Source organism: Thamnophis elegans, chromosome 7 (genome assembly GCF_009769535.1).
Source record: "Thamnophis elegans isolate rThaEle1 chromosome 7, rThaEle1.pri, whole genome shotgun sequence".
NCBI classification, from domain to species: Eukaryota; Metazoa; Chordata; class Lepidosauria; order Squamata; family Colubridae; genus Thamnophis; species Thamnophis elegans.
This window is the reverse complement of record NC_045547.1, coordinates 70115245-70139826: the sequence shown is the minus strand read 5'-3', so window position 1 is coordinate 70139826 and position 24582 is coordinate 70115245. Positions and strand designations below refer to the sequence as shown.

The window sequence follows — 24582 nt, the reverse complement described above, 5'->3', positions numbered from 1 at the left end:
GCTACTCAGCCCTATCAACATCTGACTTGAGTTGTTGTTGGGAGAGGCTCAGCCAGGAAGAGGAGAGGCGGGGGGGCTCAAGTATGGAATTATTTTTGAGACCTTGCAGAGCCGCAAGAGATACAGAATGGAACACAGTCCAGGGGTGGGCTGCTGGGGGTTTGCAGGGGTTTGGCCGATCCTCTAGCTAGGATTCTGCCCAGTTCGGTGAACCCGCAAATGTCCACGGCCACCCTGCCACTCCCACCTCTCCCCTCCCCTCCCCTCCCCTCCCAGGAGTCTCCACGCAGCTAAGTGCAGGGCCCGCACGGAGGCATGAGGAGGGGGGGAAACGGGCCAACTGGAGGTTCCGGAAGTCTGGCATTGGGCCTGTTTCCAGCCTCTGGAGGGTTTCTGGAGCCCAGGGAAAGCAGTTTTCATTCTCCTGGAGGCTCGAGGAAAACCTCCAGAGCATAGGGAGGGCAAAAAACGCTCCTCCCCCATGGTGCAGGAGGCCGACTAAGCCACACCCACCATGACCACGCCCACCCAGCAACAGGGCAGTGAACCCATTGCTGCAAATTTTGAAACCCACCCCTGACCTCCACCCCCATTAAGCTTCATAGAGCCTTAACTCTCTGTTCCCAGGCTAAAACTACCAGTTTGAGGAGATTCCTGTATAATAGGCAGAATATAATAAGGTAGTAAGCTTGAATTCTACGTGTGGGTATGGTTGCTTTGGCCCGACAGCTGTGTTAAGTGTAAAGAATAAAGAGAAATGTAGAGAATAAAATGTAGAGCCTTAAAGAGAGGGGAAATCCATTATGAAGGCAACAAACATACTGCTTAAGCCTAAACAATGAAGAAGGTATGTGTAAGCAGCTTAAACCTATGTCTCCCTAATTCACATGAGTGTAACAAAGGGAAGAACTAAAACACAAAGTCAGACTTGGATGATTCTGTTTCTGTAGCCAGTATTAATGAAAAAAAAGCTATTTTAGTCTTACCGTGGAGTTGATTTATTGAACTGATCTACATCTACATACTTTTTTTTCAATTATTTATTCATTACAGCATTAAGATTTCTGTTCCATTCCAGTTCAAACTGGCTTTCACCAGCATACAAGAAACCACATGCAATGCATTAAAAATGAACAAAACATAACATAAATAATATAGTAATAGTGCCCTCTGTCAGGGCAGGTCCAAGCCAACCCCAAGGGCTGGAAGAGACATTGGAAATCTTCTAGTTGACTCCACCATGCTCAAGGCAGAAGACCTTAGTTGATCTTGGTCAAATGGTTGTCTAGTCTCTTCTTGAAAACCTCCAGCAATGGAGCACCCATAACTGCTGGAGGCATGTGGTTCCATTGATTGTCCTCACTATCAAGAAATTTCTCCTTAGTTCTCTTTTTAGCAAGCTTCCACCCATTATTTCTTGTCCTGCCTTCAGGTGCTTTGGAGAACAAGTTGACCCTCTTTTCTCTGTGTTAGCTTCTTCTCTTTGATAGGCTAGACCTACCTAGTTCCCTTAACTGTTCATCATATGGTTTAACCTCCAGACGTCTTTTTATCTTTGTTGCTCTTCTCCGTGCAATATATATTATCACTTCTCATGATCTAGACACTATCCTTGTGTTGATACAGCCTAGGGCTGCCTTGGATTTTTTGGCAGCTGCAGCACATTGCTGGCTCATACTTAAGTAGTGGTCCATTAGGACACCTAAAACTCTCTCTCAATTACCGTATATACTCGAGTATAGGCCGACCCGAATATAAGCCGAGGCACCTAATTTTACCACAAAAAAACTGGAAAAGTTATTGACTCGAGTATAAGCCTAGGGTGGGAAATGCAGCAGCTACCGGTAAATTTCAAAAATAAAAATAGATACCAATAATGTTTTTGAATATTTATTTCAAAGAAAAACAGTAAACTAGCTCTGGGACATCGTTATGTGGCTGCTTGCCATAACAAGGAGGAGGTGGGACATCGTTGCAGAGTGGCAGGAGGGGGAGGAAGGGGAATCGTAAGACAGCCCTGCATTACATTAGAACGTGAGGAGGGGGGATGGTGCGGTGCGCGCTGCGCGGCAAACTGACACAGAGGGAGGGGAAACTCACAGGGGCGCCGGGCCATTCACGAGCGTCACCCAGCGGCATGGCCCCGCCCCTTTTTCTCCTCCATTTCGGGCAAATTTTTCACTGACTCGAGTATAAGCCGAGGCGGCTTTTTTCAGCCCAAAAAGTGGGCTGAAAAACTAGGCTTATACTCGAGTATATACAGTACTACTGTTGAGCCACTTACTGCCTATTCCAGTGATGGGAACCTTTTAGGCACAAAGAGCCCAAACCGGAAGGCACACATGCCAGAGCGCTGGAAACCTGATGACCAGCTGGTTGGCACACACACATGCCTTGGAAACCCAATGACCAGTTAACTGAGCTGGGGTGACGATGTGTGTGCCCACAGAGAGGGCTCTGCGTGCCACCGATTCGCCATCACAGGCCTATTCTATATCTATGCATTTTGATTTTCATGCCTAGGTGCTGGTCCTTATTTTTCTCAGCACTGAACTGCATCTTGTTACTCAGTGTTTAAGTTTGTCAGGTTCTTTTTGAATGTTGAGTTTATCTTGTTAGCAATGTTAGCAATGCCCCCCAGTTTGGAGTTTTCTGCACATTCGATGAATTTGCCTTCTAGTTCCTCATCTAGATCATTTGTGGTAATGGTGAAGAGCACTGGGCCCAAGAGAGAAGCTTGATGTGCCCCACTGATGCTCCCCCCCCCCATAGATATGGTTCCATTGAGCCCTACATGTTGGGTATGATTGGTCAGCCAACTGCAATCCATCTCGTGGTGGTACTGTCTATTCCACATTGTTCTCTCACCAAGTAGTAGGCTCTGGTCTACTTTGTCAAATGCCTGAAGTCTAAATATACTATGTCCATAGCGTTTCCCTGATCCAGTAATTGAGTCACTTTGTCAAAGGAGGCAATAACATTTGTCTGGCATGATCTGCTTTTAACTAACCCATGTCATCTTCTTGTAATTGCCTTGTTTGCTCTAGGTACTCACAAATTTTCCACTTGATTATTTTTCCCCAGGATTTCCCCAGATTTTGATGTCAAGCTGACTGGTCTATAGTTTCCAGGATCTATTTTCCCTCTTTTAGTAGATTAGAATAAGATCAGCTCTCTTTTAGTCTTCTGGTAGTTCCTCTGTGCTACAAGAGCTTTTAAAGATTATATTCAGTGGCCCTGAGATTACTGTATTTTTCAGAGTATAAGACGCATCTTTTTCCCCTCAAAAAAGAGGCTGAAAATCTGGGCGCGTCTTATACACTGAATACAGCATTTTTTTGACTCCCGAAACCCCGCCCCTTCACCAAAATGGCCATGTATAGCCTTTAGGAGCCTTGCAGAGGGCTCCTGGGGACTGGAGAGGGAAGAAATGAGCGAAAAACAGGCTATGCATGCTCTTTTTGGGGATAAAAACAGGCCTGTTTTTGCAAAAAACGGGCGTTTTTTGCTCATTTTTGCCCCACCCCCCAGGAGCACTCTACAAGCCTCCTAAAGGCTATTCATGCCCTTTTTTTTGGAAAAAAACAAGCCTGTTTTCATGAAAAACGGGGCTTTTTGGGAGTCTGCAGAGTGCAAAAACTTTTTTTTGAAAAATTTCCTCTTCAAAACCTTGGTGCATCTTATACTCTGGTGCGTCTTATACTCCGAAAAATACGGTACATCTTCCAGGTCCTTTTGGACCCCTGGAATGTAAACTATTATTTTTTGGGCCAACCTCGACAAATAAACAATATGAAGGCTGTCTTGGTAGTGGCCCATTCCTTCTATCTCTCAAAGCCATTCCCAATACCCATTACATCACTTCCCAACAATCGATAAAAGCAATAGAATAAAAACAGAGCAATCCTTTCCACCAGGCAACAGACCAACCAAACTATTAACCTTCTGACTCAATCCCTCCCATTTTAGCCTAATGTTTATGTCGTAATGAGCCTGTTCACCATGGCTTCTGAAAGGCTAGGAGGTTAGGCTTCCCTTAAATTTCAGATGGAAGGCTACTTCAGAAGGCTGGGACAGCTAAATGGAAAGTGCACCTCCAAGGCCCCATTTGGGTCCTGATAGATAGCATAATAGGAACTCATAATATATCAACTCTGCCAGCACTTACAGGCTTGGGAGAAGCCATAGGTTTAATTACAGAAAGCTTTATGTATGGCTTGTATTGCAGTTTTTATGTGATTCCTTTCTCAAATTATTAATAAGTTGTGCAGTTTGCTAAATCAGAAGAGAGAAGGTGACTCTGGAAGAACGGATTGTTCCTGCTAAATAGTCTGGCTCAGAATTAAGCTTCACTGAGTTCCTTGGGCCCTACTCCTAAATAAATCAATATAAAAAATATAGCTTGAGAAGGCACTGAATTCACCCAGGGTACTTACTTCTAAACAGGCATGCTAAATGTCCCTTTTCCCAGTAATTATGTAAAAACCTTGCCTTCATTTATAATTTAAAGACATTTCTGCTTCACCTTCTAAGAACTCTGCGTTGACGTGCCTAAAATACTGTGCAGTTAGATTAATATCTTATGGGGACAAAGATAAGTGCTAAGCAAGTGTAACTTTCCATTTGTATGGCCGGGTGTGTTAATAAGAAAATCAGATTGATGGGGACATCGGAAAAAGGGGTAAAAATATAAGCCCAAAATGCAACTTGTTTCATCATCTTTATTATTAAATCATTGCCTATTGTAGTTAATAGGGGATGGAGATTAGAACTGACAGTGGAATTACATCCAATTACATAGAACTAAATTCTGTTATATTGAGTCTGGATTACTTGATAGTGTCTCAGTCGGCATACTTTTAACCCTGGTTTCAGTGGCAGAAATACTTGTGATTCCCAGTGGCTGCCTTTTGGAGTATCACCATTTCTCAGAACACAGTAAAAGCATAAGCATTGAAGCAGATAATGGAGTGCAATTTTAGCCTTTCAAAATGACACTAACCTACCTGTCTATTTACTGTTAGGTCAGCCATTGATGATATGATGTTATTTTTCACAGATGATTGCATAGCTAATCTTCCAGAAAACAAAAAAAGACAAAAAAAAACCCAGGAGTGATTCTGATTTCCTTTTTAACATTCAGAGACAAATAAAAGGACAGTGTAGGAATTCATATTCCTAAAATGTTGGGGGAGGGAGTTGTATGTAGAAAATCGATTTCTACTGTGTTTCCCTGAAAATGAGACCGCTCCGGATCATAAGCCCAATCGGGCTTTTGAGCACATGCGCTAAAATAAGCCTTCCCCTGAAAATAAGCCCTCCCCAAAAATATTGCAACACAGAAGCAGCCATGAGGTGACCATGCTCGCCGCGCCTGCACCTCAAAAATAATAAGACCTCCCAAAAATAAGGCCAAGTGCTTATTTCAGGGGGGGAGGTGTCAAAAGAAAATAAGACCCTGTCTTATTTTTGGGGAAACACGGTAGATATATGTACATTGAATGCATTGAAAGAAAATATCCCATTATAAAATTAAAAGCTCTCAAGGTCTGGATTTTTTGTATTGCATCTGAGATTTACTTTGCTATATTTAAATGTCCTATTCCCTATATAAATGAAACATGTTGCAAATAATGATATTGGCACATTTTCAGTTTTACTTTCAGTGTTTATGTATATATTATAGATTTAAAAATTGGGAAAAAATGCATTGTTGCCCATAGAGTTCTTGATCAAAGTTAATGTTTTCCTTGCAGATCTGTGGTTGAATTTTCTGGTTAATTCTTTATTTCTGAAATGTAGTTTTCATAGATTCAACCTTTCTAACTCATCTACATCTCTTGCTACAATAGCATTTTCCTGGAATGAAAAAAAAAACCTATAATTATCAACAGCAATATATTTATCTTTAAGTGATACCATTGTTAACTTCATTATAACACAGATATGTTTTGAGGCAAACTTTATTGTCTATATTTGTTTTTTCTTTTGTTTTTTCTCTATTTTTTTAAAAGTAATCTTTATTAGTTATACGTTTTTTAAAAGAATAAAACATACAAATACAAATACAATTTTAAACATACCCCCCCCCCCCCCGCGCGGTGACAGTCATTCACAGCCCAACTTTTTTTTTCCTTCCTCATTGTTAGGTCTCTAATCCACATCTTCTCATTACAAAATTCAGGGATCTATTACAATACCCATGTTCACTTTTAGTTCCCATTGTTAACAACTGCTATTTAACTTTCCCCGTTTTAAGTCCCTGCTGTTCTCCTTGTCGCCCACATATACCATAAGTTCCAGCTAAGATAATGTTCCGTTTCTCCTTTGTCCCTCAGCCAACCCGTCATTCTATCCATTTCTGCACATTCATAGATCTTTTTAATTATAGCATCTTCCGACGGTATGGTAGTGGATTTCCAAAATTGTGCATAAGTTATTCTTGCGGCCACAATTATATGTAGGCTCAAATGCCATATTGAATTGCTCATGTTTTCTGGTTTAATGCTTAGTAGAAGGTTCTCGGGTTTCCATTCCATGCTTGCCCCGATAACCTCTTTTAGCCATTTTTGAATCCTTCTCCAGTATTTTGTGGCCTCAGTACAGGACCACCAAATATGGTATATTTGTTTTTTCCACCAGGTATAACTACTATCAGCTCTCGTAATCCCTGCACAACATGTTCGAAACTCAGGTGCAGCTTTAGAAATAAATTTTTTTTAATATTAATAGAGTGGCAGTTGTGACCTTGACTATAGCTCCTTCTTGATCTATTTCATGCATAACCATATATTCTTACTCTCTCACCTTCTCATACATATGCATCTCTTCCAGGGGTGAAATTCAGCAGGTTCTGACAGGTTCTGGAGAACCGGTAGCGGAAATTTTGAGTAGTTCGGAAAACCAGCAATTACCACCTCTGCCTGGCCCCAGAGTAGGTTGGCAATGGAGATTTTGCAATATCCTTCACCCAGGAGTAGAGAGGGAATGGGGATTTTGCAGTATCCTTCCCCTGCCACGCCCACCAAGCCATGCTCACAGAACTGGTTCTCTTCCTTTCTTTAAGTTTATACTGGAGTCCCCAATTTATGACTGATCTCTTAAAGACCATTAGAAGTTTTGATGGACAGCCCCCCCCCCCAAAGCTACTTGTAACATGACCTCAAAGTCACAACATCACCTTTCCTGCAGTCACATAACCACATTTTGGAAGCTTGGCAGTGGGGCCACATTTATAGCTGTTTGCAGCACCCCAAGGCAGTTCGACCATGTTTTATGACAGTTTTGCCAGAAAGCAGTCTTTATTTTTGGTTTCCTGCAAAAAAAAAACCCACCCATGCCCATTAGCAAACAATGGGTCACTTAATGACCATCACATTCATCTAGCGACAGCCATAAGAAAGGTAATAAAACCAGGCCCACTCCCATGGTGATGTGCTTTATGATAATCACGATTTACAACCAGAATTAAAGGTTAACAGAGTTGGAAGGGACCTTGTAGGTTATCTTGTCCAACTCCCCCGCCCCGCCCAAGCAGGCAACCCTACACCATTTCTGACAGATGGAAGTTCAGTCTCTTCTTGAAAGCTTCCAGTGATGAAGCTCCCACAACTTCTGAAGGCAACTTCTGTTCCATGGGTTGATTGCTCTCACTCTCCTTATTTCCAGGTTAAATCTCTCCTTCTTCAGTTTCCATCCATTATTCCTTGTCTGGACTTCAGGTACTTTGGAAAATAGCCTGACCACCTTCCTCTCTGTGGCAGCCCCTCAAATATTGGAACACTGCTATCATGTCTCCCCTGGTCTTTCTCTTCACTAGACTAGCCATGCCCAGTTCCTGCAACTGTTCACCATATGTTTTAGTCTCCAGTCCCCTAATCATCTTGGTTGCTCTTCTCTGCACTCTTTCTAGAATCTCAACATTTTTTATAGTGTGGTGACAAAAACTGGATGCAGTACTCTAGGTGTGGTCTTACTAAGGCTTTATAGAGTGGTATTAATACCTCATTTGATCTTGTTGTTATTGTTAGTTGCGAAGTCGTACCCAACCCATCGTAACCCCATGGACAACATTCCCCCAGGCCTTCCTGTCCTTTATCATCCCACTGAGTCCACTTAAGCTCACGCCTACTGCTTCAGTGACTCCATCCAGCCACCTCATTCTCTGTCGTCCCCTTCTTCTTTTGCCCTCAATCTTCCCCAGCATTGGGCTCTTTTCCAGTGAGTCCTTCCTTCTCATTAGGCGGCCAAAGTATTTGAGTTTCATCTTCAGGATCTGGCCTTCTAAAGAGTAGTCAGGGTTGATCAAGGACTGATCCATCTTGACTGTATCTAATGCAATTTAGGATTTCCAAGCTCAATTAAATAGAAAATTGAGGATCACCTGTATAGCTTCTGTCTTGGCTAGAAACACACAGACCCTCCCTGGTAATTTATTTTTATTTATACCCAGATTTACATGAGCATATAAATCTGTCCTGATCTTTGCAATGCTGCATTATCCCTCCTATTCTCTCTACATGTTTTTTTTAAGTTAATATCTCAAGGATATTACAGTGATAGGAATCTTAAGCATTTAAAGTTTGTTTTTTCCTGTTCACTCTCCTTGCTCCCCTTTCTCCTTCCTTCCCCTGTGCTGCAAAGTGTTCTTGCATACGCATGAGAAAGGATTTATCCTGAGTGCCGCACACTTCAAGTTTACAGACTTCGTAATTTGTTTAAATGGTCCTTTTGAAACCGCGGCCCACAATTGACTTGGAAAGATCCTTCTTTGGAGCCGGCTTCTAGCCAGTCAGAGGGAGTTTAGACAATGACGCTTCCTGCTGCAGAAATCAAAGCATTTGCTGTGGAGGTCTGAGCAGGCGCAGTGATGCGAGACACCCCCCCTTCCCCCCCCCGTGAGAGATATGGTTCCTTTCATAAGCTCCCATTGATTCATGTCAGCAGCCTAATGCTGTGCAAAAGGTTTGCTGCTCTAACTGGCTATTGGTTTGCCCCAGATAAACTAGTAAATAAAAAGAACCATTGCTTATCGACTGCTTTATATTTTCATTTTGGAGTGTGTGCATGGGGGGTTGTGTGGATGCTCCTGCTTCTTTTCCTCCTTCAAAGATTGAGCTGCCAGCATCTCTTCTCTTTTTTTAATAACCCTCTCTCCTCCTTCCCTCCTTCCGTAGGCTGGTCCTGGGACTGTCATCATGGCTACAGGCATTCCTGATTACAACAGAACAGAGTCTGACAGATTAAATGAGATCAAAGGCCATTTGGAAATTGCCTTGCTGGAAAAGCACTTTCTCCGTAAGTACAAAAAATTTGGCCTGTGTATTCAGTATTGTATAGATAGATAGATAGATATTTTCTCATTATTAGCCAACACTATGTTTTTAATTGACAGGATCGTGTCGTTCTAGCAAAGGCATATATTTTAAATTTCCCAATTTATATTTTGAAGTCATGATTAGAAAGAAGTTTTCAGCAATGGCTCAGAAGAGAAGATTTCTTTGTTTAGTCAGAAGTATATTATGGCACACAATAACCTCCAAACTAGTTTGTTTTCCATTCAGTATAAGTTCAGAATATTTTAATGATCGAATAGAAGCAGGAATTGGATTATGATAATAAAACAAGCTCATTTTTAGATTCTGTTACTAACATAGTTCTTTTAGGAGTAATAAGGGGTTTTGTGTAATGGTTTAAGCGTTAAGCCTAGTTTGGCTTTCTTTAAATTGTTTGTGCATTTAATTTCTATTTATCAAATGTATTGGTCTTGGCGCATCCAATGAATTCATGCATTTGATATATTTTCAAGTATACTCTTTTCATTATGAACAGTATAAAATTAAGCTATAAGCATTAAAAGGCAGAAAAGAACTGCAGTAAATATCTGAAACTGCTTGCAAGACAAGTAACACAAGGAGATGTTATATTGCCATAACATTTTGGATAACTAGGCGAATTGCAGCTGAATTAAGTAAAAACTCTTTGAAGCCAAAGCAGGATGTTTTTGAAACATTCTCCCAAACATCATAAATCTCTGGTTCGAATGTATAAGTAAACAAGGAATGGCATCTAAGCAAATTACTGGAAAAGGATACAGCATTAGTTTGTTTAACTATTTTGTGGCAAGATACAATTGATGCGGTAAGAAAAAACCCTGTGAAAAAAAATGAAAAGTGTGCAAATCTGCTAAATAAAAGGAATAGCAGGATTGATATATTTGATTCCATCATATCACTGAAGGTAACATCTACAGTATACCAAGATCTCCCCCAAAAAATTTCTGATAAAAATACAGCAGCAATCCTTTGTCTGCCTATGTGTTGTGCCAGGGGTGGGTTCTGGCAGGCACTACTGCCAGTTTGCTTATGTGCATGCTCTGTGTGTGTGCACGCTTGATGTGCACTGTGTGCGCATGCACAATGCAATTAAAATTGTTCTGTGCATGCACAGAACTGAAAAACAAAATGGCGGCGCCATAGGTTGAGAACAGGTTTGGGGGCGCGGCAGGCCTGGGTTGCTGCCGGTTCCAGCGACTTAGGCCGCCAAACCACTACCGGTTCAGCCAAACTGGTAGGAACCCACCACTGGATAGTGTGTCAGCCCTTTGAGGTAGTTCAGACAGGAAACCCAACAGACAGGTCCATTTTTCAGATCATTGAACGCCACTTTGAATGGTCAACTTGTGTCTCCATTGCTCAGGCCCACAGCTTGCATATCGTTGTTGTTGATGTCTTGCCATCTCTGTTTTGGATGTCCACGAGGTCACCGGTCATTGATTTCTAGTTGGTAGGCAGTCTTGACAACGGTGGGAGGTGCTGCTCTCTGGACAGGAATCCTAACCCATGAGTCCTAATATGACATTTATTGTAAATTTACAGCTTGATTTAAATCAATCGGATTTATATCACGATTTAAATCACTAGTAAAAGGACTTGATTTAAATCAGCTCTATTTAAATTATAATTTTTGAAGAGCAAATGTCATCTCTGTCCCGCAGCGGCTCCTCCTCTGACCTGCTGTTGACTCACCGACAGTCCCAATATTGCAGAATATACAGCCTCTCGTGCTACATAACTATGCTCCATTTCATGCTGAATAAACTAATTTATTTATTTTTTAATTGAAAATTTTAGAAAAAAAACTTTTACAAATGTTTACCTCCCCCCTGCCCTCCCCCCCAAGCCCCACCACCCCCAACCTCCCCCCCCCCCGCGACTTCCCAGAACCAATACAGGGTATAAATCTTTAACAAAGATATTCTAAGATAAACTTAAAGAATGTTAGTATCATCTTTCATTTGAGCTTTGACTCCTCTTTGCTAGGCTAACTCTAAACAGATTATATCATTCCTTGTTTCTTCAGTCATAAACTATCTGGAATTTCTTAGTCCCATATTTATTTTGAATATAGTCAATCCATCTTCTCCACTCCAGTTTATATCTTTCATTTGACTGAATAAACTAATTTATTAATGTATCTTAAACTCTTTTTTTTTTTACCCCAAAAGCATTTTATTAAAATAAATTTGATAAAAATAAAAAAAATCTGATTTAAATAAAAACATCCAATTTAAATAAAAAAAACCTGATTATTTTTTTTTAAAAAAATCATTGATTTTTATCTACCCTGATTTACAGTAAGAATCTTGTAAGTCTGAAAGCACTGCCCCTCCCCTTCCGCTACCTTTATGTTCCAGAGAAATGGGGAGGTTTCCCTTCTGAGATGCTTTCTCTACCCCCTGTCCCTCATCTTTCGTCTAGTGTCAGATTTCTCTAATTAGATTCAGATTCAGATTTAGTTTATTTGTATGCCGCCCTTCTCCTGGAGGGACTCAGGGCGGCGAACAACTCCGAAGTGGAAAAAGGGGACACAGACACAATACACGTAATTAAAATACACAAAAGTCATACAGCCATACAAGTCGAGAGGGGAGGGGAACTCATCAACCCCAGGCCTGCCGGCACAGCCAGGTTTTGACGGCTTTCCAGAAGGCCTGGAGAGAGGTGAGGGTCCGAATCTCCGTGGGGAGTTCATTCCAAAGGGCCGGAGCTGCTACAGAGAAGGCCCTCCCCCGGGTGGTAGCCAGATGACATTGGCTGGTAGACGGAACCCGGAGGAGGCCGACCCTGTGCGATCTAACGGGTCTATGGGAGGTAATTGGCAGCAGGCGGTCTCTCAAGTACCCAGATCAATTAGACCATTGCCAAGGCTGTGTCTTCCAAGATTATGCTCAGATTTATTACACGGTAACATTATATTTTCTACCACTTTTCATCCATTCTAAATATCTGAACAGAAGCAGGAATCTGTCCCTGGAAGCATGTGTTAATATCAGGCTAGAATTCCAGAAGAAATCAATAAATGAGTATATACGTATGTCTGCCCTTTGAGGTAGACCAGGCTATGAAACCAAAGTTATGAATAATATCAATGAATATTATTTATGGCAAGGTTGTAATAATAGAATCCTGCCAGTCTCAATCTGCTTCCGTCCTCCTCCTCTTTATTTTCAAGAGAACTAGGGCAATTAATTCAGTCTGTTTTCTCAAATTCACATTTCCGTATTGGACTCAAAATTTCTTTTGTCCATTGCCTTGCTTGCAGCTTTTCCTCCTGTTCTTCAAGGTTATTCTTATTTCCCATTACAATATGTATATTGCTAGTGCAGAAATCTAGGCAGTTGCTGTCTATTTAAACATAAGGAATATTTTTGGCTGAATATAGGAGCTCCATTGCCAGAGTGACAAAGGATAAAACACTTTTTAAGCGCAGAACATCCTTATAATGCAGCTCAGACAGGCTCTTTAAGTCACTCTAATTATAAGTAGAAGGAGGAGGTAAAACACAATCAGACTTGGAAGATTCAGTTACTATAGCCACCTTCAATTTAGCCTTCCTCTGGAGTCTACATAGCAGAGCTGACATCAATTTTGCTGGTCTCATTGTACTGTACTTCCTCTTCCTTGTTATAGTTCATCTCCAACAAACTCACTTATTTTATTCTTTACTAGCCGATAACCCGGTGTTGCCTGGGTATTTATTTATAGGGGGGAAATTTCTGGACCAAGCATAATTTCTAATGTTGGATTTTCCCCCTTACCAGAGGGAGCCTCCTTGTGGAGTACTGTGAAGCTGTTACCATGGCAACTCCATTGCGCTGTACAGTAGAAGCCAGTACGGCAGCACAGCACAACAGGCTGCATCTTAACAGAACACACATCCCAAGGGGTGTTAGGGTTGTCTTACCCTGACAGTATTTTTCTGTAGAGAGTAAGTCATCTGTGTACCAAGTTTGGTTGAAATTGCTCAAGGCGTTCCAGAATGATAAAGAGCTGCAGGGGCACTTAACCTAACACACACCATTGTTTTGTGAGACAACACCTTGTTACCGAATATGGCAACTTGAAGAATGAACCAAGACGACTCCTTTGGATCAGAATTTTAGGAAACATTGTGGAGAAAGTAACCCAGGCAGTCCTCGACTTAAGGCCACAATTGAGCCCAGAATTTGTGTTGTTAAGTGAGAAGTTTGTTAAGTGAGCTTTGTCCCATTTTAGGACTTTCCTTACCACATTTGTTAAGTGAAACACTGCAATTGTTAAATTAGTAACATGGTTGTTAAGTGAATCTGGCTTCTCCATTGCCTTTCCTTGTTGGAAGGTTGCGAAAAGGGATCTCATGACTCCAGGACATTGCAACCGTCATAAATGCGAGTCAGTTGTCAAGCATCCAAATGTAAATCATGTGACCATGGAGACGATGCTATGGTCCTAAGCGTGAAAAACAGTCATAGGTCAATTGTTTTCAGCGCTGTAGTAACTTTGAACAATCACTAAATAATCTGTTGTAAATTGAGGACCACCTGTAGTTTGTGGCCAGGTTAGAGGATAGAGAAGCGGTAGCTAATTAATTTTTCACAGGGGGGTCACATGAGAAACTGGGAGTCTTGTGAAAGGCTGTTGTTGCCCAACTCCAAAACTACACTGCCTCCTTGCCCTCCGCTGTCCTGCCCCATCCTCTGCTGTTGATGTCCCAGCTAATGCTGCATGCCAGGGACAACCTACGGGCAATATGTAGCCTATGGGATATAAAATGCCCAGGTATGGGCCAGAGTGTTATTCAATCGATAAGTTGTGATACTTGGGTTTATGGCTTTCAGCTTCCCAAATGTTTTGTGCTCTGTATTCCCATGAGTATTCTCAGTTCTTATTTTGGTGAATTGTTGCAGATTTGGAAGAGAATGACTTCTCAGGTTTTTGAATATTTTATAAATTTTGAGCCTTCTCTTGCTTGAATTGACTTGGTTCAAGCAAGACGTTTAGATTGTTGAATCTAAACATTTGTCCATGTACAGTATGCTGGTAAAGCTTTTAGACACTGCCACAAGTTGCAAACTTAAGTGTTCTGACCCGCCTTAGCAAGTAATGATAAACCGTTTATTTGCAAGTAAAAACGAAACCCCTTTTCAAACAGGGTAGGAACAGTCTCTTCATGTAGACAAACAAAAAGCAAACATAATTACCATATTTTTCGGAGTATAAGACAGACCTTTTTCCCCCCAAAAAGGGGGTGAAAATCTGGGTGTGTCTTATACACTGAATACAGCATTTTTGGCCTCCTGAAATGGCAACCCCTTTGCAAAAATGGCTGTGCATAGCCTTTAGGAGGCTTCCAGAATGCTCTTGGGGGCTTGGGAGGGCAAGAAATAAGTGAAAAACAGGCCAGTTCCCCCCCCCCCCAGCTCCCAGGAGCACTCTATAAGCCTCCTAAAGGCTATGCATGCCCTTTTTTTGACAAAATATGGGCCAGTTTTTGCAAAAAAACGAGCTGTTTTTGAGAGGTTTGCAGAGTGCAAAACCTTTTTTTTAAAAAAATTGCCTCTTCAAAATCTTGGTGCATCTCATACTCCGGTGCGTCTTATACTCTGAAAAATAAGGTAATCTCAACAGACCTGGACAAGAAATCCGAATTGCTTGCTTTATCCTAAAAGCAAATGGTTGTCTGTGACAACCGGCCACTCCCAACCAGGGAGGGATTGGCTGGTGTCTACGTCTGCTTTCCCTTGAGAGCCGGCTTATTGTTTTCCTTTGCTCTCCTCTCCTTTCCTTTCTGTGCTTACGCGCATCTGGGAGGGGCCCCATCTGTTCCCGCAAGTCTGAAGGTGCAAATCTCCTTCTATTGCTTTTAAAAACTTGATCTATTATGGCGAGTCCTTCCTAAATCTCTCTCTCTCTCTTGTCTGATTGTTTCCTAGGCCGCATTACCTAGGATGCCCAGGGTCACCCTTGGGTATTCCATTACACACATATACATGAGCATTTTGTGTATAAGAGGAAAAGATTGCGCTATTTGGGGGAAATCAGATGCGTTCAAGATACTTGGAAATATCTACCTTGATATAGAGTACCCTCATATTGAAAAGTTTCTCCAAAAGTTTCTCCACAGTTGATTTTGAACTGGCTCTCCGTGAAGGAAGTGTAACTACGGTAACTCCCACACTGCCTTGTTTTAAGTGACAAGTGAAGATGTATTTGTTCACCCAGCCGTTTGCAGGCTGACAGCTTCTCTAGGATTAGTCTTTTCAACTTCCTTTTAAAAATAACTTTAATTTTAATTGTATATTCTTTTTCTTGTTCACAGAAATAGTTTATTGAAAGGATTTTTATTATCCTGTTGGTGCAATGCACTGCATTCCTTGGGAGGCAGAATAGTATAAAACAAAAATCAAATCCAATAGCAATAACATTAGTAATAGTGTTCTGACCTAGGCTTCCCAAGAGCCTGAAGCAAACTCCTTGTCCCGACAAAAACCCCTTTTATTAATTGACTGTGACTTCTGCTCATTCACATCCAGCAAAGTCTTTCAAGGGAGGATTTACAGTCACAGACCTTATCTGGCTTGGAGAGCTACCAGGCCAATATCTGCAAAAGTTGGCAAGGAGTCTCGGAGAGTCATGAGCCAATTAATCAAACTAATTGTCTCCTGCAAACTCCACTCCCCTTTCGCTCCTCTTTTATTTTCTCTGGGAGGGGCCATTCATCATCCACTTGTGGCCTTACTCCCAGGTCGATCCCTGTTCTTTAGCTGTTCCCTTCACTTGGCAACTCTGTCCATGCGCAAACTGGGAACAGGCACCAGCTGTTTGTCTGCCTCACTGATGTCTGACTGTGAAGGCAGCTGATAACTGGCATACGGGTCTGGCCTCCTCTCTGCCTCTGACACAGAACCCTCATCAGAGCCTTCCTCAGACTCCAGGATTGGCCCATGTTCCTCCCCAACCTCCTCAATGTCTGAATCTGCTGCCAGCTGTGCTGGCTGGTCACAACACTTAGCACCTAGACTTACGTACTACTTCATAGTGCTTTTCAGTCCTCTCTAAGCGGTTTATAGTGTCAGCCTATTGCCCCTAACAATATGGGTCCTCATTTTATTGGCCTTAGAAGGATGGAAGGCTGAGTCAACTTTGAACTTAATATATCTACAGATTCATTTGCTCCCTTTACACTTTTTGACATATGTGTTTCTTTTTTCATTTTCTTTAATTGTAAGCGACTAGAGTTGTGGAATCAGGCAGCCTCATTATTGAAAAATTAAATTAAACGAAGGCTGTGATTTAAATTAAATGAAGATGGGAACAAAAAGATTATTAAAGAGATAGCCATCCTGGAACTAAGGAGAAATTCGCTGACACTGACAACAATTACAATGAAACAGCTGGCTTACTGGAATTATGGGTGCTCTATTGCTCGAGGTTTTCAAGAAATGATTGGACAACCATTTGTCGGGAATGGAATATGTTTCCTGCCTTGGATGTGTGCTTATGGGTGTTATTTTTAATTAATGAGCTGTTGCAAGAATGTTTGTGGAATGAAAAATAATTAAGCAAAGGTAGGACGGCTGAGCGCCAAAGAATGGAGGCCTTTGAACTATGATAACTGGAGAAGACTCCTGCGAGTCCCTTGGACTGCAAGGTGATCAAACCGGTCAGTCCTAGAGAAGATCAACCCTGACTGCTCTCTAGAAGGCCAGATAATGAAGATGAAACTCAAATAATTTGGCTACCTAATGAGAAGGAAGGACTCACTGGAGAAGAGCCTAATGCTGGCAAAGATTGAGGGCAAAAGAAGAAGGGGACGGCAGAGAATGAGGTGGCTGGATAGAGTCACCAAAGCAGTAGGCATGAGCTTAAATGGACTCCAGAGGATGGTAGAGGACAGAAAGGCCTGGAGGAACATTGTCCACGGGATTGCGATGGGTCGGACATGACTTCGCACCTAACAACAACAACAACAGGACAGCTGTGTAGAATACCTATGAGACCGTCTCCTGCCACATACTTCCCTTAGACCAATAAGATCACACAGGATGGGCCTTCTCCGAGTGCCTTCAGAGGGACAATGCCGGCTGGCGGCGCCTAGGAGTAAGGCCTTCTCTGTTGCCGCTCTGGCCATATGGAATGAATTGCCCCCAGAGATCCGGGCCATCCCCACTCTCATGGCCTTTCGCAAAGCCATTAAAACCTGGCTTTTCCGGCAGGCCTTCTGATTGGTGTTTGTTGCGTTCTTTTTTAACTTTGTGTGTCCTATTGTTTTTAAGTTCTTTTAATTTCTTTTTTATTCTGTAAGCCGCCCGGAGTCCTTCGGGATTGGGCGGCATAGAAACCTAATCAATTCAATTCAATTCAATTCAATGCTGAACTATATAGTAAAGAAAATTGAGCATGGGAACACAGGATTCAATAAAATAATCTCCCAATTCCCTTTTCAGTTTCCCCATTGTGTGTGATAAGAGGAAACAAATCACATACTCTTTGGAATTGTCCATCTCCCAGACATTGACAACTCATCTGAATTTTCTCTCTAAATGGTTCATGCATTTCTTAATGTTCCTTGTCCTACAGATCACTCTGTTCAGATTGAATCCTGTATGTTTTTTGTTTTTTTTAAATTTCTGCTGAGGTCACTTTCCAATGGATCAGTTGACAGTTAATCATCTCAAATAGAGTGATCTGGCTTTGCTGACCTACATTACCTCCATTGGCTCTCTAATGCCTGGCACCTCACCAACTAGAGTTCTGCTACAGAGCTAGAAGGCTGTTATAATTACAGTACTCTACTGTGTCCTTCTGCTTGAAGCTCATCAACTGTTTACTAGCAAAATATTTGAATTTGTTGGACTCTAGAAACTAAAGATGGTATTATGCTTTTACCCAGCATGGCCTAATCAAAATAAGGATAAAGGTAAAGATTCCCCTCGCACATAAGTGCTAGTCATTCCTGACTCTAGGGGGCAGTGCTCATCTCTGTTTCAAAGCCAAAGAGCCAGCACTGTCCGAAGACAGCTCCTTGGTCATGTGGCCAAGGTGTACGGGACGCTGTTACCTTCCCATCAAAGGTGATTCCTATTTTTCTACTTGCATTTTTACGTGTTTTTGAACTGCTAGTTTAGCAGAAGCTGGGACAAGTAACAGGAGCTCACTCTGTTACGCGATGCTAGGGATTCGAACCACCGAACTGCCAACCTTTCTGATCGACAAGCTCAGTGTCTTAGTACTGAGCCACTGCGTATGCTAAATAGAACATGTGGCTTCCTTCCCTCCCTGGGTCTCTTCTAACTCTTATTATTCTACATCCTGTATTCTTTCCCAAATAAATCAACTTTATATTCCTTCCTTTTACTTCCAACAATCTTGGTACATTCAAATGTCATAGTACTTTTTTTACTTATACTGTTTTCATAAGATTGTTCAGAACTCTTATAAACCTCTTTTGTAAATTAAATATCTGATAATTGTCCACGTGACACTCTTAGTTGAGAAAGACCACCTCCTGCCGCTTAACTCCCAACGACCAACAAGATCGCACAGGTTGGGCCTCCTCCGGGTGCCGTCAACCGGACAATGCCGGCTGGTGGCTTCCCGAGGGAGGACCTTCTCTGTTGCTGCGCCGGCCCTGTGGAACGATCTACCCGCAGAGATCCGGACCCTTACCACTCTCCCGGCCTTCCGTAAAGCCGTCATGACCTGGCTGTTCTGGCAGGCCTGGGGCTGTTGATTGATATCCAGCCCCACTTAGATGGAATGGATGATGTGGAATTTTAACATTGTATTTTCTATTTTTAAATTTTAAATGTTTTTTGTCTTGTTGTGAGCCACCCAGAGTCCCAATGGGAGTGGGCGGCATACAAATTTTATTAAACTTGGAAACTTGGAAACTTAGTTTATGTTTTTGATAGCTCTTTTAATTATTATTGTAAGTTTCAGTCAGTTTCTTTTGTATGTTCAGTGTAACATCTTTTTCTTCCCCTTCCATAACATCTTTTAGACCCAATTTCTCCATAGAGACAGATGTTTCTATTGACACTGTTAATTTCTGAGTCCATTTTTCAAAAAATATGCTTTACTATGCCCAATGTTAGAATATTTTGCTCCAGTTCTAGACTTGTAAGTTAAGTTTATATGCTCTCTTCCTTTAATTATAATCTTCAGTTCCCTCTAGTGTTCAATTTTTAAAATCTTATTTTAAAAAAAAATTCAGAACAATATAATTTTATGGAACTCATGTTTAAAATTGCTTTTTTTAAAAAATAAAAAAAATAGAGCATACCTTTCAAATACGTTTTGAACCAAAACTGAATATTACGGTTTAGACAAGTACATAATTTGTGTATGTATCGAATTTGTATACTAATAAAAAAAATGGATTGTTTCAGATTGCAATTCACAAAAGATTAACATTCCAATCTAGGTCTAGGTTTTACTATTGATGCTCAAGGATCTTGCTCATACTAGTTTCAAACATTAAACAATTATTTTCTTCGAAACCCTTTCTCCAGGTAGTCTTCAATTTATGACTGCTCATTTAACAGCAGTCCAGAAGTAAGACAGCCATAGAAACCACCTCATGGATACGGGATCCTGATCTGGGTGCTTGGCAATTTGTTTGGACTTATGCCACATTGCCTAAGTGTCTCATGCCTATGTGACCACCATTTGCAATCTTCTCTGCTGGCTTCCCCAGAAAGTCAATGGGGAAGCCAGGAGGGAAGGTTGCAAGCTACTGCTGCCTGCTAGAGTGGCTCCCTCTCATCTTTGTGGCTAGCGGAAAGAGCTGCTTACTGAGGGCTGCTGAAATCCTTTGGTAGGGTGCAAAAATGGAGCAGGGGATTTTAGCTTCGTTCTTGTATCCTGTGAAGGAATTTCCTTTAGTGCAGGGGTCACCAAACTTTCAGACACCAGGGACCACTAAATTCATAATTTTAAATCCCGCGGACCACTAATATGATCTGCCTAATGACTGACTGGGTAGGTGTGGCTAGGTGGTCATGTAATGGGTAGGCGTGGCCAACTCAATGTCACTCATGTCAAGGAGTGCCTTGTTAACCTCTGCTCACCCCTCCCCTCCCAGCCACTCGTTGCCTGCCCGCTCGGGCTCCTTAGGGCCCCAACAGGAAGCAGTTGTTGGAGCTAAGCAGCCACCACGAGAAAGAGTTGGCAAAACAGCTGGCTCAGTTCACCTTGGATCTGATGAGGAGAGTCAGCAGGAATACCTCGCTGAATACTATGAGCGTAGGCTTTCCAAACAGAGGGAAGACCTGTGGGAGTGCAAGGCTAAGTACTGGCATCTGGAGGCTCAGCGGGCTGAGATGGTCAGCCAGTTCCAGGCCATGATGCAATCCCCCTGGAACAAGGCCCTCTGGCTCTTTGTCACCAGCGGCACTTCCCTCCAGCCTTCATCCAAAGTCCCGCACCAGGAGGCTGAAGCGGATCCCAAGTCAGAATTTCTGCCCCTCTCCGACCCACACAAAAAGACCCCAAAAAGGGAGACTCTGCAGCAACACAATACGTTTATTGCATGTAACCGGCCCAAGGGCCATAGTTTGAGGATCCCTGATTTAGTGCAATATAAAAAATGCAAATAATTTTCTGTGGACCACCAAAATTTTCTCGTGGACCACCAGTCGGTGACCGCTGCTTTAGTGCACAGAGGGGAGCAGAAATCATTTGGCGGGCAGCACTTTCATCCAGCCCCCCCTCCCCCCGAGTTGAGAGGAAGCCAAAATCCATGCAGAGAGGCAGCACAATAAAGTAAGGAGCATGGGATGCCTCAGGCAAGTGGGAGGCCAAGCTGAAAATCAAGCTGGATTTTGTCAAGAAGGATTTTCAGCTCCTGACCAGCATCTCCCCAGATTCCCCACCCCTCCCGGCACCCCACACTCCTTAGCCAAGATTGCCTGCTTAACCATCCACAAGTTTGCTTAATGACTGCAACCGAAGTGCTGGGATTGTGGTTGTTGAGCGAAGCGGTCCCGTGGACAGTCACATGACATCTTGACTAACTGCTGCTTCACTCAGCAACTGAGATTCTGGTTTGGATTGTGGTTGAGGGCTATTTGTAACCAATTCTGTCTTTCTGTATCCTGAACTGGGAATTTTGAGGTCTAGCTTTGGAAATTTATTCTAGGTTGCAACTTAGTATTGATCCATGCATCAAATAATGCAATTTCACAGAACCTAGTTTTATATAGATGTAGCTGGTAAATGAGATTGGAAAAATGTGCACCACATGATGTGTGGAATTCACAGAGATACATTGGGGAGATTTTTTCTCTATAGCTCCTAATCAAATCTGGCATATTTCTAGTCCTGCTGTGTTAGAATTCAAAGAGTTATTTGCTGACAGAGTCCTGGCTTCCCTTACATAATTTCTTTGCAAAATTCCATTGGGTTGGAAAGAATAACGAGGCAGGGAAAGCATTCTAACCTGTTTATCAGCCACCACCATAGATGCATTTGTGTTAGTAAAGCAATACATAGTGTGTGCCAGTGGTGGATTCTGGATCCCGGTGCAACTGGTATGGTGCAACGGCGTCCACCACACGAACGCGTGCAGCATGCACACATGTGTCCTTACCTTCTGTGATGTTCCGCGACAGCTCCGTGATGCTCCAGCTGCTTGGTGGAGCATCGTGCAGGCTCCGTATATTCCGTGAGCATTTGCGGAAGTGCCAAAGAGCTCAGATACAGGCAGGAGGGTGGGTCCTCCGGAGCACCATACGGGAATGGTACCCAGTGCTCCCGGCAGGCACCAATATGCCTATACCAGGACATACCACCTGCAACCCACCACCTGCAACCCACCACTGCACATTTTTTCCTCAAGGACTGGTGTGTCTACTAAGTATTGCCTCTGTGTAGGTGTGTATCAGTCAGTGTCTAGGTAGAGTGGGTGGATGTGTTATGTAAAAGGAAGGAAAAGAAAAGGAGAAAAGGAAGGAAGGAAAGGAAGGAAGAAAGAAAGAAAGAAAGAAAGAAATACATTCTGTGGGAAGCCCAGGGAATCCTGCATTTGCTCCTCTCTGCATCCTGTGACGAGGAAGAAAGTGGGAGGTAGCTTAGATGGACAGGTCAGCCTTATTTTGAGCTGCTTTCCATCGGCAACGAGGATTTTTTCCCCAAGATTTTTTTTTCTTTACAATCCCCAGCCAACCTATTTTGAAACTTATATTTCCTTGTGTTGGTTTTTCTTGCTGCATGACATTTGGTTCCATTGTGACTTCAGACAGTCATTCTGCTGGATGATGGATGGACAGAGGCCTGAGGCTGTTTATTTATCGTATTTTTCGCTCCATAAGACACACTTTTTTTGTCTCCCAAAAGTGGGTGGAAACGTCTATGCGTCTTATTGCCAAAGACCCATCCACCCACCTGCCAACACCCTTCGGCTGTTTTTAGTCTCTGCGTGCCCCGTTTTCGGCCTCTGTGCACCCCATTTTGTGCCTCCATGCACCCAGTTTTTGGCCTCCACATGCCCGTTTTTGGCCTCTGTACGTCCCAATTCCATCCTCATCTATGGAAAGAATAAAACTGCACCAGAATACTCATCCTTGATGATATCCGCAATCTGAAATCCATTGCAAGCCAGTACTTTTTTGTTGCCAAATGTCTTTCCCCCGATTCTCCTGCAGAACAAATGAATATCTGAGTAGCATCTGATTAAGACTTCTTGCTAAAAGGACAATTCACGCCTCAATAATGAACTGCTTTTACTGAAGCTTTAGAGAGGATCCCTCTGCGCTCCATAGTACGTTTCTAAATTATCTTAGACTGCCGACCTGTTTACAAATTGTGCTTTTACTACGTCGGAGATGTAGAAAATCACAGGCCAGTGGATTGCACAAGCTGTGCTTAATGAAAAGTATCTTTGTCCCTTTGCCTTCGTGTTATTTTAATGACCTTTTAAGAATTGTTTGCTCAGCTACTAAGCTTATAAAACGCAGGTGGTTAATGGCAGAAACTAGTTCAAGCTATTTCTGAATCATCCCAGGCATATATTAGTTCTAAGATCTTCATTCTGATGCCACACTGTCATTTGAAACTCAGGGCGAGCTACTTTTTTTTTTTTTAACATAGAAGGGAGTAAATGATGTGGTAACTGCTTATGTACTGCAATTGTGCTTTTTAAATAGATTTTATTTATATGTTCCACTTCTTAGACTACACCCAATAATTCTGGAATGCATCCTATAGATTAGGGGTGTCACACTCAAGGCACACAGAGCCTGGAAACAGCCAAGGAACCCGCCTATGGTGCCCCTGCCAGTGAAAATGGAGCTCAGGAGCACCCCACCCCACCCCCAAGCTCCATTTTTCGTTGGCAGAGGATTGCAGGAGGCCATCACAGCCTAAAACGGAGCTCTGAAGCCCGTTTTCACAGGCATAGCGCTCAGGGCTCCACAGGGATCTCCGACATGAGTGATGTTGAGTTGACCATGCCCATCTTGGCCATGCCCATCCCCCCCTCTGAGGTCAAACACAACCCTGATGTGGCCCTCAGTGAAATGAAGTTTGACACCCCTACTATTGATGTCTTCTTTATAGTTAGTCTCATGTCAGGTTTTCTTGATCTAATATCAGCTATTGATTAAAACATGTTCAACCTTTCTTATGAAACCAGAAGATACCGATTGCACATGGAAAGTATCATATTCCTAATCTATCACACTGAGATAAAACAATTCTGCCTGGAGGCTTTTCTTGTAATGCTAATATTACAAGGGCCTGACTGCAGGTAGTCCTCAACTTACCACAGTTCACTTAGCGACCCTTCGAAGTTACAACGGCACTGAAAAAAGTGACGTATGACCACTTTTTCACACTTATACCTGGTTCATATTTACGACAGTTGCAGTGTCCCAGGATCACGGGATCCCCTTTTGCGACCTTCTAACAAGCAAAGTCAATGGGGAAGCCAGATTCACTTAACAACGGTGTTACTAATTTAACCACTGCAGTGATTGACTTAACAAATGTGGCAAGAAAAGTTGTAAAATGTGGCAAAACTCACTTAACAAATTTCTTACTTAGCAACATAAATTGTGGGCTCAATTGTGGTTGTAAATAGAGGACTACCTGTATCGGGGAAATGACTGTCTGTCTCTCATAGTATCCACCCATCCAACAGTATGATCCAACAGAATTGGCACACCCCGAATCCCATTCCTTAAAACAATTTTTATTTGATGAAGGGAGACTTCTCTGTTTTGGCACCAATCCTGTGGAACAATATTCATATTGCGGTAGG

General features: G+C 42.4%; 1 protein-coding gene across 2 annotated transcripts in view; it reads left to right on the top strand.

Annotated features, from left to right (window-relative positions):
- The window catches only part of GRAMD4 (GRAM domain containing 4), a 99049-nt gene that overhangs the window by 39292 nt on the left and 35175 nt on the right, over positions 1-24582 (top strand). The window contains exons 1-2 of one of the 2 annotated variants that reach the window (XM_032221758.1): positions 8891-8964; positions 9177-9297. In XM_032221758.1, the coding sequence (XP_032077649.1) occupies positions 9198-9297 (100 nt within the window). In that variant the 5' untranslated portion in view covers positions 8891-8964; positions 9177-9197. Of the gene's footprint in view, positions 1-8890; positions 8965-9176; positions 9298-24582 lie in introns of those variants that run through there. The other variant, XM_032221757.1, reaches the window with a different exon arrangement.